At 38.9% G+C, this 16,380-nt stretch overlaps 1 protein-coding gene across 4 annotated transcripts in view; it reads left to right on the top strand.

The window, feature by feature from the left end:
* LOC132378983 (rho GTPase-activating protein 22-like) overlaps positions 1–16,380 on the top strand; it is a 472,736-nt gene that overhangs the window by 132,380 nt on the left and 323,976 nt on the right. For all 4 annotated transcript variants that reach the window (XM_059946399.1, XM_059946397.1, XM_059946400.1 and 1 more), the window contains exon 3: positions 483–570. In XM_059946399.1, the coding sequence (XP_059802382.1) occupies positions 483–570 (88 nt within the window). The remainder of the gene's footprint in view (positions 1–482; positions 571–16,380) is intronic.

Genomic DNA, 16,380 nt, shown 5'->3' with positions numbered 1-16,380 from the left:
AGTAAGGAAGGCTTGTGGAAGCTATCTGTTAGATTCTGACTTTATCTTTGCAGAAGTATGAAGGTCAATTACTGGTGGTGAATAATTCTTCAGGATTTAGGATGTTCATGCAAATAACTGCAATTACTGATCCAACAATTCTCTCTCTATATAGAAACTTCTCTTGTCCTGATTATTAGTGTTAAAGCCATCAATGCAGGGCATGGTGCAGTCTCTGAACTGTTCAGATATTTGTCTTTTACAGCACAGAGTTACATCTAAAATGTCAGTCTGTCTTTCTCCCGAAGTGACATTCAGCTAAAATCCTAACCTAATTTTCTTTTATCGGATATATATATATATATATTATATATATATATATATTCACACAGGGCATGCAATCTCATAACTCATGTACATTGATCTCTGAAATTCAGTTGCATTGAAGACAATGCATTTAATCTCTTCTTGCCACCAAAATACAAAGTTTTCTTTGTCCCTAGGGATCTATCCAGTTGCAAGGGAGTCAAGTGAATGAGTTCACAGCAAATCCTGAGGAGCCTGGTAAACACTTCTTTGAGATTGTCCCAGGTAAGAAGGTTGAACTTGTTGCTCTCTGTTCTTATCTAGATGAAGTTAAAGGTCCTTTAATGTTATTGTTCATTTTGATATGTTCTGTTCCTGTCCTGAATACAATGTGCATTCAGATCACTTTGTGATGAGTAAACCATCACTTAAACGTGACCTTGTACCCTGTATGTCACCATGCGGTTATGTTAATCCAGCATGCAACAGTTTTGATACAATGGACAATTTCATTCATTTTGCTTACTGAGTGTCCACTTTGAATAATGATCACTACAGAATTTATTTTATTTCTCCTTTTGTGATCTGCAGTCTCTTGTGTTTTTTTGTCAGATGGCAGATAGCTAATCAATTCCTATATTTATTCCAAATCAATTCTGCTATGATTAGAAGTTTAAAAGTATTTCTGGCAATCCCTTTAAATGTTTTTTTCCATCTTCCTTTCTCCGATTATTTGGAGGAATTAACGTTGGCTCAGTGATCGTGTGCTGAAATGTATGTAAGCTGAAGTTTGGCTCAATTCCATGGAGATTATTGAAACTGAACTTTAAAGTGAAGTTTAATGTGTGTGGTATTATTACAATGTGCATTTACCATATGCAAATAAGGTCAAGTTTCCACCTATTGTCTCTTCAGATTAAATACCTTTAATGTGAAGAAGACTGGAAGATAAATAAGATAAATGCCCGAGAATGCCAGTAATGTTCTGCTACGTATGAAAGTTGCCAGATGCATAGGAGAATAAATGATGTGGTATGTTTGTTCAGTGACTTGGCTCCAGATGCTAATGAATTTCTCAGAAGCAATATTTATATTTAAGTAAGATAACCATAATTGCATGCTTGGTGAATCCTGGTTGTCCTTTTGATCTACTGGGGTAGAATGTCTTCAATGTCCATGTCAAGTAGTCAGCAGCACTCTGTGTATCTTCCAATCACATTAACTGTGCCCAACTGCTGCAACAATTGAGGTTGTTAAACTATCAGCATTGCTATTACAAATGCTGCTACAAAGGATCTGCTGTCTATTTATTTGATTGCAGCACTCTCAGCAAGCCGACCTAACCATAATGCGCATAAGGTCTGCGCAAGCTAATTGAGTTAATCTTGATTCACGGAATCACTTTATATCAGATTCATGTAATTTAATTCAGGGACATGTCTTACAGAAGACAGTGCCAGTTCAGAAAGGGGAATATATCGATGATTTTGCAGAGACACTATACACTGGCGATCTGGCAGGATGGTCTTTGTCGAGATTGGTTTCGTCATGACCCTAATTAGTGTGTCACTGAATGTAACTGAAGGGTCCAAAGAAGCATTTACAAAGTTCTTATAATTCATTTCAGGATTTGTTCAATATAAGCCAAAATCCGAGTCTGTCTTATGCACTGTACCTATTAACGAAATACAAAACCACAATCACTCAGCATTTTTGTGAGCTGTCCAAACAATTTTCCCACCTGTCTTTATAGCCAAACTATAACATTTTTAAAACGGGTTTTTGATTAAGTTCCATATCATGCATAGCAGAAGTATTATGTTGCACTGTAGAAACCACACAATATGCAACTATTCAATAAGGTTATTTGTAGTTGGGACAATGTGAACTGTTTGTCCCTTTTTAGTTAAATCTTGATGGTGAAATGGCTAGCATGAGAGGGCACAGGCTTAAGGTGCTTGGAAGTAGGTACAGAGGAAATGTCAGGGGTAAGTTTTTTATGCAGAGTAGTGAGTGCATGGAATGGGCTGCTGGCAACGGTGGTGGAGGTGGATACAATAGGGTCTTTTAAGAGACTCCCAGATAGATACATGGAGCTTAGAAAAATGGAGGGCTATGGGTAACCCTAGGTAATTTCTAAGGTAAGGACATGTTCTGCACAGCTTCATGGGCCGAAGGGCCTGTATTGTGCTGTAGGTTTTCTATGTTTCTAAATAGAATAGCAAGGAACTTACGAAAGGTAAGGTAAGTTATAATTAAGGCCTTTCAACCAATCGTGACATTAGGTAACATGGCAGCACAGTGTTTAGTGCTCCTGCCTCACGGCTTCGAGGTTCAGATTCAATCCTGATCTTGGGATTGATGTCTGTGAGGACTTTACCTGCTCACTTGCTTGGTTTTCCATTCGATATTCCTATTTCCCCCCAATTCCCAAGTGATAAGTTAATTAACTGCTATAAATATTCCAATGAAAAAGGCACAAAGGTTAGTTATTAAGTATATAAGAGAAAACAATCTGTGGGGATAAGGAAAGTAAGAAGAGTAGGGGATACTGATGGGATATTTTACTTGAATTCTGTATCGACTTCCTTCTGATCATAGGAATACCAATTATTCAGAAATATTCTGGCTGTTTTTCCCTAAATCATCATTCATCACACTGTCTCCTCAGCCATCTGACACATCAATCCGTTGATGAATGATATTAGGACTTTTTTTCTTGATATTCATGTCAAAATCACTTCTTTCTTAAGAAAACTAGCAAATAATAGTGGGAAATTGGTCTTTTCCTAATTTGGGCATCCGTAGACTAAAATGACAATTATTTGTGTTGTGGATTGAGCTTATCATTCTTCCACAACAACGATAAGTACAAAGTGGATCATTGTAATATTAAGCACTTGCAGAAAGACGTTTCAAGGCACGTTCAAGCAAGAGGTCATTTCGGATCATTTTACATCGAGGAGGAGCTACCATAAAATACTGTACATTAGAAAAACAGAAAATATGTGAAATGTGAGACAGGTGTGTTGGAGGGGAGGGGAGTACTGGAGAGATTGTGTTTAGGAAGGTGGATGATAAGTTGAAGAGCACTAGAGAGTGTTGCTTGAATAACCAGTGTAACAGATGAATAAGGAGACATCTAAAGAAATCACTGAACAAGATTGAAATGATGCCTAGAGGGTAGCAAAACTGGGGATGGTCATATATGCTGATCACATATATGCAAAAGATACAATTGTTCTTCTAGCTCCATCCCAAACAAATAACCCATCCACATTTGTAAATGCTATCAGCAAATTTTCAATGGTGAGTCAAATTTCTGGGAATCACTTCCCAACAGTGCTGCCAGGGTGGCTTCACCAAAATGACTGCACAGACCCAAGAAAGCTGTTTAATACCCCCTTTTGAAGGAGGATCGGGAAAGAACAATGCATGATAGCCTCAGGAACAATATTTATACCCTAATAATGAATTAATACAAAATACTAGAAACAATAATATGGCAGAAGAAGAGAAATAATTGATAATATTAAAGGAGCCCATTATGCAGATAACTGTAAAAAACCCAAGGAAGATAAAGATAGAGGGAAGGTGAGGTGGGTAATATAATCTGCATTCTTCTAAAGCTATTTATCACCAGCTACCTCTTGGTTTCTTATTTTTCATTAAGGACTATCTTCATGAGAAAGTGCTTGGCAAAAAGTTTTCTACTTATAAAGAGAATTTACACACAACTGGCATCATGAAATTGAGAAAAAAAACCTCTTTGAAATAACAACAAATGATTAAATGAGATAAACTCTCAAAATAAGTATAGCTCCTCAACTTCCTTGTCACACATTTGACTTCATTAAATATGCTGACTTCCTTCATGTTAACTATGTTTTTGCTGATATGTTCACCATTTAAAGGAAGCAAGATCTCCTAAAATAAACCTGGCACTTTGTGAAATACAGTGCAATATGCTGGTAACATCTGGCTGAGTGGAAAACCCCAGCCTGACCATACAGCTTATTCTATGTATTTGATACAGTTTTCACTACTTCTGTGTCTGAGCTAACTCACGGTTTCTCTGTCTTATGCCTATGTTGTTGCGATGTTAATTCAGAATGAAATTCCCAATTTTTGGCAATTCACTTCAGCATTCTACTCTCTCAAGATCCATTGAGAGTGCTAGCTCAAGATTTTGCATTGCTCAGCTTCTTGTAAATAGATGTACGTATGTTGCCCAATGCTTCCGGTAACAGGAGGGTGTAACCATGCAACTGTTCAAATTCCTTGCCCTCACAGGACTAACTGACTAGTCAATCATGAGCAGCTAGCCAGGAAAATCTCTTGCACTTTCCAAATCTTGCTGAATTCATTAACAGCATCAGTGTCTTCTGAACAACCCGCATTCAACAAGTTCCAGCAAAATTCAATTTATTGTAATGATATAAGGGAACGCAGGAACTGCATAAGTACTTTTGTAGTTTGGCCTAGTACATTGCTTAAAATAAGGAACAATCAAGACTGCGATACAGATTGAGTTCCACATTTTTGAGTCCACAAATTATGATTGGTTTGAGTTTCACCATTCAGAGGCTCCAGAGAGGGGAGTAAATGTTTTAATGAGAAAGAAGAGGTTTCAGAGATAGAAATTTCAGAGTAGCTTTAATAAAATGGAGAAATGCAGGGAAGCTGCAGGACCAAAAGATACCAGAGATAAGCTGTGCCTGCTCTTCTGAAGCAGGTCCCTGGACAGAGGATGACTCTGGTTTTGTGGTTTGTGAGCTGACGGTTAAGTCTGAAGCGGCAAGTGCAGATTTTTTCACATATGGAGAAGGAGGTGGACATGTGGTGTTCCTCTTCTTCCACCACTTATGCAACACTTCTGATGCCTTGACTCTTCATTTTAAATATTCGTGGGCCGAAGATCCTCAGGAGTTAGTGACAGTGTTGTATTTCCTCAGTGGCACTCTGAGTCTTCTGCTCTATCTGCATGCTAATCTCTTCCAACAACAAAGTTCAGGGTGAGTGTTTGTTTCAGGAGTCTGATGTCGGACATGTGAAAGACATATCCTGGCAGATGAAGCTGGGAAGCTCTGCTTAAAATTTCAGGCAAATTTATTCCTCATCCTCAAATTACTGAAGCCTGTCATTTTAGACTTTCATGCCCCCTTGAAGTTCCCTGACATGATGCTCTGAGGTAGTTCTAAGTGTCTCAAAATGTTCTCCTGTATCAGTTGTGTTCTCTTCAAGTCCAGTGTAAGTGCTCCAATCCTGTTCCAGCATGTTTATCTCGTGCAGTACAATAAGGTCTGGCAATGTTTAAAGTCAGTCACAACCAAAAGGACACAATGCACCAAGCATTAAGTAATAATTTCCTGTACAAAAACCCATCTCAAGTCAGTAGAAAGTAAGGGTGTAGAGAAGATGACTGTCTGCTATTCTTTTATCTGATGATATGAGAGGAGAGTTCAGCTGCCAATGTAGATTAAGTCTAAATTTGGCCTAAATGTTGATTTTCATCTTAAAATCACATCATGTTTCAGGTGAAGCTTGAAAAGAAATCTTTTCAAATTGAAGCACATGTCACAGTGGAGGTAATTTGAAATGGCAATTTCCCCTTTGAAACAAATGTGCTGTTTGAATAATATTGTTCTGGTACCTAATTTTAAGTACTTGGATTTGTCTGTGGTGGGAGTAAGGGGCTGTAGATATTGATAGAAGCATTTGCTGTGTGGATCTCACCACAACCACTTCTTCCAAGGATTTCAAGGCCGAATGAGTTGGAGACTTCCAAAATTCAAACTTCCTGTTTCAAGCTGACTTCAAGTTCAAGTTAAAATAATTGTCATTCAATCGCACGCACCAAATGAAACAATTTTCCTCCGTTCCAAGGTGCACTATGCAATACATATAGCTCACGCACATAAAACATAAAGTAATATTACCATAAATATGTGAACAAATAGTAAGGTGCATTTATGACACAAGTTAAAGAAGATGGACATCTCTGATGTCCTGGAAAGGAAAATCTCACCCTGGAACAGATACAGCAGAGATGAAGGAACTGAGAAAAGGGAATGGCATTCTTACAGGAGACAGAGTGGGAAGATCTATAGTCAAGATAACCATGGGAATTGGTGGGCTTATAAAAGGCATCAATAGAGAGAACAATTCACCTCGTGACCACATGTGTTTCCTTTGGGTGGTCCAGTTTCCTCCTACAGTCCGAAGATGCACATTTAGGGTTAGGGAGTTTTGGGTATGCTATGTTGGCATTGGAAGTGTGGTGACACTCGCAGGCTACCTAGCACAATCCTCGCTGACTTGATTTGATGCAAACTGTGAATTTCACTGTGTGTTGCGATGTTTCAAAGTACATGTGACAAATAAAGCTAATCTTTAAATCTAATATGACCACAAGGAAATGAAGGTGGAGGCATATGGCAACGTGTGTCAGTATTACTGGCTGAAAACTACGCAGTGTGTAAACACTACAGTCACTTCGCTTTCTGATTATTCATCAGGTGGATGAAGAGGAATGATAGACTATGCTGGCATTTATTGAGTATCCTTCTCTTGCCTTGAGAATCTGTTGAAGAACCATTGTCTTCAACCACTGTAAACGTGGTGCTGGTATTCCCAGAGTGGTGTTACATTGGAATCCTGTTGTTTAGACCTTGTAAAGATGAAAGAATGCCAGTATATTTCCAGGTCAAGATGGAACAATAGGAATTTTGGAAAGCTCATTACGGTGCAGAACCAGCCAAAATCAAAACTGTAGTGGTCTCAAAAGACTGATGGATATCTAGGAGTACAGGTACATACATCTCTAGCAGTTAGATAAAAGGGCAATCAGAATTCAGATTTTATTTTAGGGAACAGCAGTATGTAAAAGCAAACTGATGCTGCAAAAATTAAATAAAAACATTAGCAAGGCCAAACTGGAGTATTGCACACAGCACTCTCCCCTCCCCCCCCCCCACCACACCCCCAATCACAGTACAGGAAATAGATCAGAATCTTTGAAAGAGAGAGAAGTATATAAGAACACAGCCAAACAATAACATTTTAACATTTTAAAATGGGCAGCACATAAATAAAGGCAATTCAGTCCAATAGCATTGTTCGAAAAATTACTAGAAAGTATTCTGAGGGCCAGGTTTAGCCTACGCTTGGAAAGGCAGGAGTCATTCAGGGATGGTCTGTGCAGATGTATTGGCAGTAGATCCTTTCTGAGTAATTTCGTTAAACATTTTGAAGAGGTAATTAAATGTATTGATGATGAAAGTGCAGGATTGTTGTGGTTGGCATGGAATTTCAGTAAGACCTTTGACAGAATGACATTGATCCAAAAGCTTTAAGCCCATGAGCTCCAAGTTGCAAGTTGGCAAATTGGATCCAAATTGTTTTGGTAATAGTAGACGGGGGGGGGGGGGGTAGAGTTGGAGGATTGATTTTGTGATTGGAAGCATGTGACCGGTAGTGTACCACAGGGATCACTCCTGGGATTCCTGTTAACAACTTGGATGTGAATGTAAGGGATATAATTAATTAGTCTGCAGAAAACATGAAGATTTGTGGTGCTCTTGAAAGTGAGGAGAGTACTCTTAGAATGCTGAATGATATTAATCTGTTGGTAAATTGGGCAAGCCAACAGTATATAGAAGCTAATCTTGGTATGAGATGATGCATTTTGGGGCAGGGGTGGAAGTGTTGTCAAATAATACGCCATTAATACAACACAGGTGATGCCAGCAGGTTCAATAAACTCAATAAATTGCTGGCTCTGTTATAGGAGTCAAACTGGACACACTGGAGGCTGTGGTAGAGCAAAGGACACAACGGAAAATCCTGGCAATTCTAGACAATGTTTCTCATCCCCTGCTTGTCACCTTGGTTGAACAGAGGAGCACTTTTAGTAATAGACTAAAACAACTGCACTGCTCCAAAGAGCGCTATATGAGGTCATTCTTACCCTTGGCCATTAGGCTGTGTAATAAATTAGCCTATAGCTGGGGAGGTGATGACCCCTCCTATTAGACTGTTTGAGGTAACTTATTGTTTTATTCTTTCTCAATGCTCTTCTAATATTTGTGTATCTGTGCACTTGTAATGCTACTGTGACACTATAATTTCCTCTGGGATCAATAAATCTATCTATCTGTTAACAAAAGTGGACAAAGGAGCACTGTGGACCAAATGGACTTTGATGCATTTCTAAAGATTCCCTGCAGGTGGCAGTACAGATAGAGTAGGAGGTGAGGGAAGACATTTGGTTGCTTGTCTTCATCAGTCCCACAGTAAGGTCAAATCTCCTCTGCCCAGACCAAAGTAAGGCACTACCACTGTGGAGGCAAGTTAGAAGAAACTGTTTTAAAATTAAGAATTATAAAATGACTGTAAGATGACACAATCACCACTGAAACCATTAGCAATTTCCCATCTTATTTCCTTTTGCACGATGCAGAGATTAACACACAGAATCTTCCGGAATGAACTGTTGAACATATGCCTTCTTCACAAGTGAAATTGAACCACATCAGTCACCCTTAAATGAGAAGAAAAAAGAATGCTTAATACCTTCCAGTCAAATTGATTAAAACTGGGAATGAAGATACTACTAGGAAAGCTTGAAATAAAAATCTGAAGATCTGAGACAGGGTGACATTCAGTTAAAATCTGAAATGCAACAGCTAGTACTCATTAATCATCATTTACACTATTTATCTATTTTTGTAACCTTTTGTCTTTCACTGCAGTACTGCCACAAAACAACAAATTTCAAGACATATGTCATTACAATAATAATCTTGATTCTGATTCAAACTTATTGCACTGTCTTATAATCCATCTGCTTCACCAATGTTCAAAGTTCAAAGTAATTTTATCACTAAAGTACAATTACGACACCATGTTCTACCCTATGATTCATTTTCCTGCAGGCATTTACAATAGAACAAAGAAATACAATTGAGTTATAAGATCATAAGACATAGGAGCAGAAATAGGCCATTTGGCCCATCAAGTCTGTTCCACCATTCAATCGTGGCTGAGCCTTTTTCCCCATCCTCTGCCCCGCTCCCCAGCCTCTTCCTGGTAACCTTTGATGCCGTGTCCAATCAAGGACCTATCAAGCTCTGCCTTAAATACACACAACAACCTGGTTGTGGTAATAAATTCCACAAATTCACCACCCTCTGGCTGAAGAAATTTCTCCACATCTGTATTAGTAAAAAAAACCAGTATTTATTGGTCATTCTTGAATGCCCTTGCAAGGGAGAGTAATGAGGTACTTTCTTCCTGTAGCAGTATAGAACTCTAAAAATCATTCATCCCCATGTAATAGCACCATGAAATCAGCTTCGCAATCAGAAAATTGTGATTCAACAAAGCAGATTCCATCATCTTCTCAAGGGCACGTAGAGGGGACAATCAGATGTAGGTTTTGCTGTCTGTATGACATGTTGATGACAAGATGCTGCAGAAACTGCACTTGGAGTATTGTGTACAATTCTGGTCACCCTGTCAAAGAAAAGACATCATTGAAGTGGAAAGAGTGCAGAGAAGGTTTTAAGGATGCTACTAGGATTCTAGGGACGGAGACCTCAGAAGCAGTTGGGTAGACTAGTACTTTTTTCTTTGTAATGTAGAAGATTGCGGGGTTACTTTATGGAGGTACATCAAATCAGGACGGATCGTAGATAGGATGACTGCACATACTCTTTTACTCAGGAAAGGGGGAATTGAAAACCAGAGAGCAATGGTTTAAGATCAGAGGTGAAAGATTTAAAAGGAGTTTGATCGTGCAGAGGTTAGGCAAATGTGGAATGAGCTGTGGGAGGAAGTTGTTAAGGCAGGTACAATAGCCATATTTATAAGAGATTTGGATAAGTATATGGACAAGAGGATTCTAGATGGATATGGTTGAACAAAGGCTACCGGATTAGCTCGATGGGCACCATGATTGGCATGGATCATTTGGACTAAAGGCCCTGTTTTTGTACTGTATTTCTCTACAACTCTAGAACTCACATCTTGTGAGAAAATAAATACTTGAAGTAGCTCAATTCACATATCTATTTAGTTTACTCTGTGTAGCAGTAAATTAGATAGAAAAAAGAAGGCTACAACAACAGCCAAAATACTTTTGAAAAGTGGACGTTGCAACAATGCAGAGAGCTACACTCAGAAAATGCTGGAGGAACTCAGCATGTCAGGCAGCATCTATGAATAAGTGGAAAATTGTTTTTGATAAGACTGAAGTTTGGGAGCGAAGTACTGGTAAGATCCGAGCTCCTGACAAGATAACCTATCTGTTTAAATGAATGTTGAAACTATACGCCCAGCATTTCACTTTAGTTTGTGGCTTGCTTGTTGCTAAGGAGCAGGAGGAGCAAGCAACACACATTGCATTCCACAAAGGCAAGCACTGGGGATTGGTAACAATACAGGGAAAATAATAGAACAGCCAGAAGCGGAAACTGCAAAACAATACTAATGTGGCATCCTTAAACAGGAATTGCACCTATATTTTCAACTCTCTACTTTTTAGCAATTGTAGTTCTCATTTTATTCAATATGGAAACAAGGTAAATTATTAAAGAAACTTCTTTTAAAATATCAAGTAATCTAAAAATCCTTATGTAGAATTGTGATTAATGGGGCAGGTTGAAGGGGTAGATCTTTTCCCCAAAAAGTTATTGACACCATCATCTAGATCCTTGAGCATCCACTGACCATTCTTCCACCAGCACAGGGACTGCTGGGTTTTTAGAAAGGCAAATCTGAGTAGAATTTTAATATCAGCCCAGTCTGGGAAGAGAGTGACAGTCAGAGCTGTTAGGCAGTCTGGACACTGAACATTTGATAGTGTTTTTGACATTTAGCTAGACTGGAACAACAGAAGTGGAAAATGGTTTTGCTTTTGGAATTTCAAATATAAAAGTAAAACGTTGAAAGTTACTTAAGTAATCATAAAATAGTTAACCTGCCTTTCTTCTAGCTGCAGTATTGTTGAATGAGGACTTCTGTACTTGCATCAAATCTTAACCCATTGCAGGCTCAGCAAGTGGACTCTTCAATCAAAGAACTAGAAACACTGTGGAAGATCCTACTGTTCCATTGGACTCCGTGAGAAGCAGAACAGAAGATTGTACTGTGATCCTAAGCTGATTCGAGCACCTCTGCCTAGTACCAATCTCCTGCAGTCTGAGGACGGAAAGGAATCATCCACATTTCTAGTTGAAACCTTGCGTAAGGACTAAGAGTAGAGGGGAAGATTTCCAGTACATAAAGCAGAAGGGGAGCGGGAAAGTTGAAGTCCAGGGCGACCGGTGGATTCAGCAAGGATGGAAGACGACAGGCAGGCTGTGCCAGGTAGAGGAGGAGAAGGAATGCAGTTGGGAGAGGGTGGCAGGTGGATGATAGATGTGGCAAAATGAAGAGAGAGAAAAATCATGAGAGACTGATGGAGTAGAGTTGGGGGAGAGAAGTGTAAAGTTGAAGACAGCTGCTGGAAGAATAAAAGCAGAAGCAGCAAAGGGCAACCAGTCTGGAATCTGGTAAGTCAAGGAGGTGATAATGGGAATCATTAGAGGAGAGATGAATGGCAGATGAAAGCAGAATCAGATTGTGTGTGTGTGTGTCAGAGAGGGTGGGGGAACAGGCTGCGTGGTGGCGTGAACCTGAGGGCAAATTGCATATGTACCAGGAGGGAATGAAGATGACTGAGGGAGGGCTGAGGGTTAGGAGAGGGAAAAGGGACTATAGTGGGAGGAATGAAGAAAGGGTCAGAGAGGATCGGGGACAACTAAGAGAAGCAGAGGTACCTAGGTGTCAGATGGAGAATCTGTCAATTTATTTTAAACCCTTCTACATTTGGTATGATAAAACTACTTTTAAAAATTATTTGTTTTCTGCCATGACAAGGCAGAGGAGATTTAGATATATGGGAACAGTCAATTGTCAGAATCTATTTTTTCCTATGACAGTGATATTAAAAAGAAAAGGACATATTGTTGGTTGAGGATGAGAGGAAAAATTTTGAGAGGATTTAAGGAGGAAGTTTTTTTAAACTGATGAAGGCTGATATGTGGAACATGCTGCCTGAGTACTGTACTGTAGTTGCTGAAATGAGATACAATTGCTGTGCGTAAGAGGCATTTAGGAAGGCATTTAAATAATCATGTCACAGAAGGATATGGGCAAGTGGGAACAGTGTAGTGGTGGAAAGAGGTTCAACATGTACAGAGTGAGATACATACTCTATGACTGTTAATTTGCATACAAATCACTCCCAAAACACATTGTTCCTTTTAGAGAATTCCGAGGGATAAAAATATTGAAAAAGTTATTGCTTGTCTTCAAATGCTGTTGTGAGATCGTTCATGTTCACCCATTCTGACAGTGCATCTGAGAGTCAGGTCCTCAGACTATGTAGCATCACTCGGTAGTATGTTGTGAAATACATCCAGTGGCCACTTTATTAGGTATGCCTGTACACCTGCTCATTGATGCAAATATCTGATGTGTCAGTAACTCAATACACAAAAGCATGCAGACATGGTCAAGAGGTTCAGTTGTTGCTTAGACCAAACACCAAAATGCAGAAGAAATGTGATCTATGTGACTTTGAACATGAAATGGTTGTTGGTCCCAGATGGGCTGGTTTGAATATCTCCAAAGCTACTGATCTCCTGGAATGCCCGCACACGGTCTCTAGAGTTTACAGGATACGGTGCAAAAAACAAATGAAGGCATCCAGTGAGTGGCAGTTCTGCGGTCAAAAACACCTTGTTAATGAGAGAATCAGAGGAGAATGGCCAGACTGGTTCAAGCTGACAGGAAGGCAATATTAGCTCCAATAACCACACGTTGTCATGTAGAAGAATGTCTCTGAACTCACAACATGATGAACATTGGATAGGTGACAGCAGCAGAAGACCACAAACAGTACACTCAATGGCGTCTTTATTAGGTACTGGATATACCTAATAAAGTGGCCACTGAACGTATATGCTAAAATTCCTGGAGCGAGAGGGTGGAACTCAATATTTTGACAAAGGTGAAATTGCAATCTCTGAGCCAAGGCTCAGTGAATTTTACCATTAAATCAATGGATGTCTCTGTTCAGTATAAAGTGTTGAACTGTCTGTCATGCATATACATGTACTGTATTTTATTTCAGTGATAACTAATAGAATGACTAGCACTACATTGTAAAGCATATAGCAGAAACTATCAGTTGGCATCACTTATTCTGACTTGTTCAAGGCCAAGTTAAATACATTTGCTCTTAAAGTGGGCAGATTCAAAAAATCTGGTTATTTAAGTTTAACAAAAATCGCCTCAAGTTATGCAATAGAGCTGGTTCGTTCACCTAACCCACGTCAGGAATTTTATTACAGCCTTCAGAAGAGCAACCCCGAAACTCTGTAAAGGGCTAAAGGGCTACTGCCTTTTCTCAGCATGGTTTGTCAAATTTTCCATTCAGCCATGTACATTAGTATGAAATTGACACTGATACTGACAATGCCCTTGAGTGCTTGTGTAAGATGACCATAGATTACTGACTGCAGTGATGGGGAAACTGATATAAACTTTAAGGCTTCCCAGGGGGATACCAGGTTCAAGGCTCAACCCCTAGGGCACTATTTTAGGCTTCTTTTCAGATGCTTGATCCTTATGAAATGATTTATCATATTACATGACAACGGGAATTACGCTACAAATAGAAGTGAATTATTTGTATGCACTGACATCTCTTCCAAAGTCATCTTTTGGTATCTCTCTCCTTTATCTCCATACCTGCTTCTTCCACTGCTCCTCCCTCTCAAAAAAAATCACTGTTTCACATGAAGGAGATTCAGTTGTGAGTCCCAATCCACATGACACTGTAGTTCCCTCTGAGATTGTTTACGTGTCACTAAGGTTTCCATTGTTGTAGTACCAATTATTGATGTAAGTCATGAAAGTTGTTTGATTATAAGCCTGAAGCTTAAGGAGTGATGTTGTGGAGGAGGGATCAGCAACTATTTCATTTGACTTCACTATTTGTAAGTCAAATGAAACAGAAAATACTGAAACTACTGACAAGGCCAGCCAACATCTTTGGAGCTTTCACGCTGAGATATCAGCTGATCTGGTGAGCATTACCACTATTGTCTCTTCTATTTCAGATTTCTGGCATCTGTTGTATTTTCTTTTGAGATGTGACTCAATTTTAACTTCATCATTTTCTCAAAATTAATTGATTTTTTCTCCTATTTCTCCTTCACACCAAAGAAAAAACAATTGTCTAGTCAATTGAATGTGTTGGAACTGTTAAACTTGTCATTTGAACCACCCTTGTCTCTACCATAAAGTTAATGTTGCAGAACCTATATTCAGAGATTGAAAACTACAGTTAAGCTAATGATTTATATGTTTCAAGTTTAACTAGATTAGCCTTCTATCTCTATAGAATGATAATAAATGTTAGAATTGATGTCTACAAGTGTACTTTCCACTCTGACATTGATCAATGATATACATAGGCAGACACACACACACACCCCAATATCTTCCAAACAATGCCAAGAGGCATCTAGACCAAGGTAAATGCATTAAATTGCATTTGTTCTTGACCTCCATCACATTCCACTTTATTGGACTAGATTTAGTTATTTAGTCGAACGATCCTCTCATTCCCTGAATTAGGATGTGTACAGGGCACGAAAGACATTGTAAATTGGGTAGCACTGGAAAATTCTTCTCAACTCCACTCTGAAGGCAGCTGTGTTCTGCAAATACCTAGTTGGTTCTTTTAAATGCCGAGGTGATAAAATATACACCCCAGACAAAATACTTAAGTTTCTCATTTATTTATATAGGCATCTTACGAGAGTCGATGAAAATAGTGAATGATAAAATGTTTTGCTTTATAAAGTGAAAACTCAGTCTTCCTTTCCCATTCTTTCTAAAGGGAAATGGGTTTTACTCTGACACCTCGAAGATCTGTACATGCACACATATACGTATACACTGCGTATATTGATTTTGTGCGTGTGTGTATGTGTGTGAGAGAGAGAACGGGAGTCTGTGTCACGTGTATGTGTTTGCAATCTTTGAATGTATTATAGATGAGTAGCAGAAGTATCAGACTGGACCATATCTCATCCTTCAAGGTTCAGAGTATTGCTCGGACTTTTGAAATTTAGGGAAACCGGGATATCATGGGAATGGGGGGGGGGGAATATGAACAACATTTTTATGTCTAATTGAAATAGAGTATATCATTTTAGTATTTGTATATTGCTATCCCCAGAAAGAAGTGTAGCATTGGATACCTTGCCCTTTGGGCTACTGCATACATACAGTTTCACTTCAGTTCCGCTGACTGTTTTGGGCGTTGATTGTAGATTTGGCAGGGAGTGGGATGGGGAAAGAATTATGATCCTGTGTGTAGTTTCTGGCACAAGAAAGTGGTGTAAAGGAGGAAGGATAGTCCACTTGTATCACATCAGCAACATGGATACATTTGTGTCATATTAACAGCTGGTAACCAAACAGTGAAATGTAACAGACATCATTGTAGATGGTGACAAATATTCATGATCTGTTCTGTTTGCCTTCCTATCTCTTCAAGATCAAAACCAAGGAAGTTTTAATCCATGGGAGGACATGCTACTTCCAAGCCCAGTCTCTGGTTGTGAAAGAGCTGGCTGTCTCAGTTTTTGAAAGCTTTTCCTAAAAGAAATCAACCAAAGTCACCAAGGTCAATGATGCAGAAATGTTTGCAGACTGTAATCGTCTTTGGACAGCCAATTCTTTTTCTGCTGTGGCCTTTAGAGATTTCATGTTTTTTTTTTGTTCAGCTGACATTTAAAACCAGAGTAGACACAAGATGGAATGTTCAAATTCTTTTCAAAGTTACAAGCACAAGATGTAGACACATCAACACCAAAAAAAACCTGGAAAAGATTACTCAGTTTAGCAGATTATTCACTAAGTGATTGATTTTCTCGCAGTAGTTTGATAGAAAGTGATTGATATTCACTCTACAGTGCTCTCCTGCATTAGAAAACAATTTTTAATCTTTGACAGGAACATCCACAAGACATG

This window comes from Hypanus sabinus, chromosome 21, assembly GCF_030144855.1.
Source record: "Hypanus sabinus isolate sHypSab1 chromosome 21, sHypSab1.hap1, whole genome shotgun sequence".
Lineage (NCBI taxonomy): Eukaryota > Metazoa > Chordata > Chondrichthyes > Myliobatiformes > Dasyatidae > Hypanus > Hypanus sabinus.
This window is presented reverse-complemented; position numbering and strand designations above follow the sequence as displayed.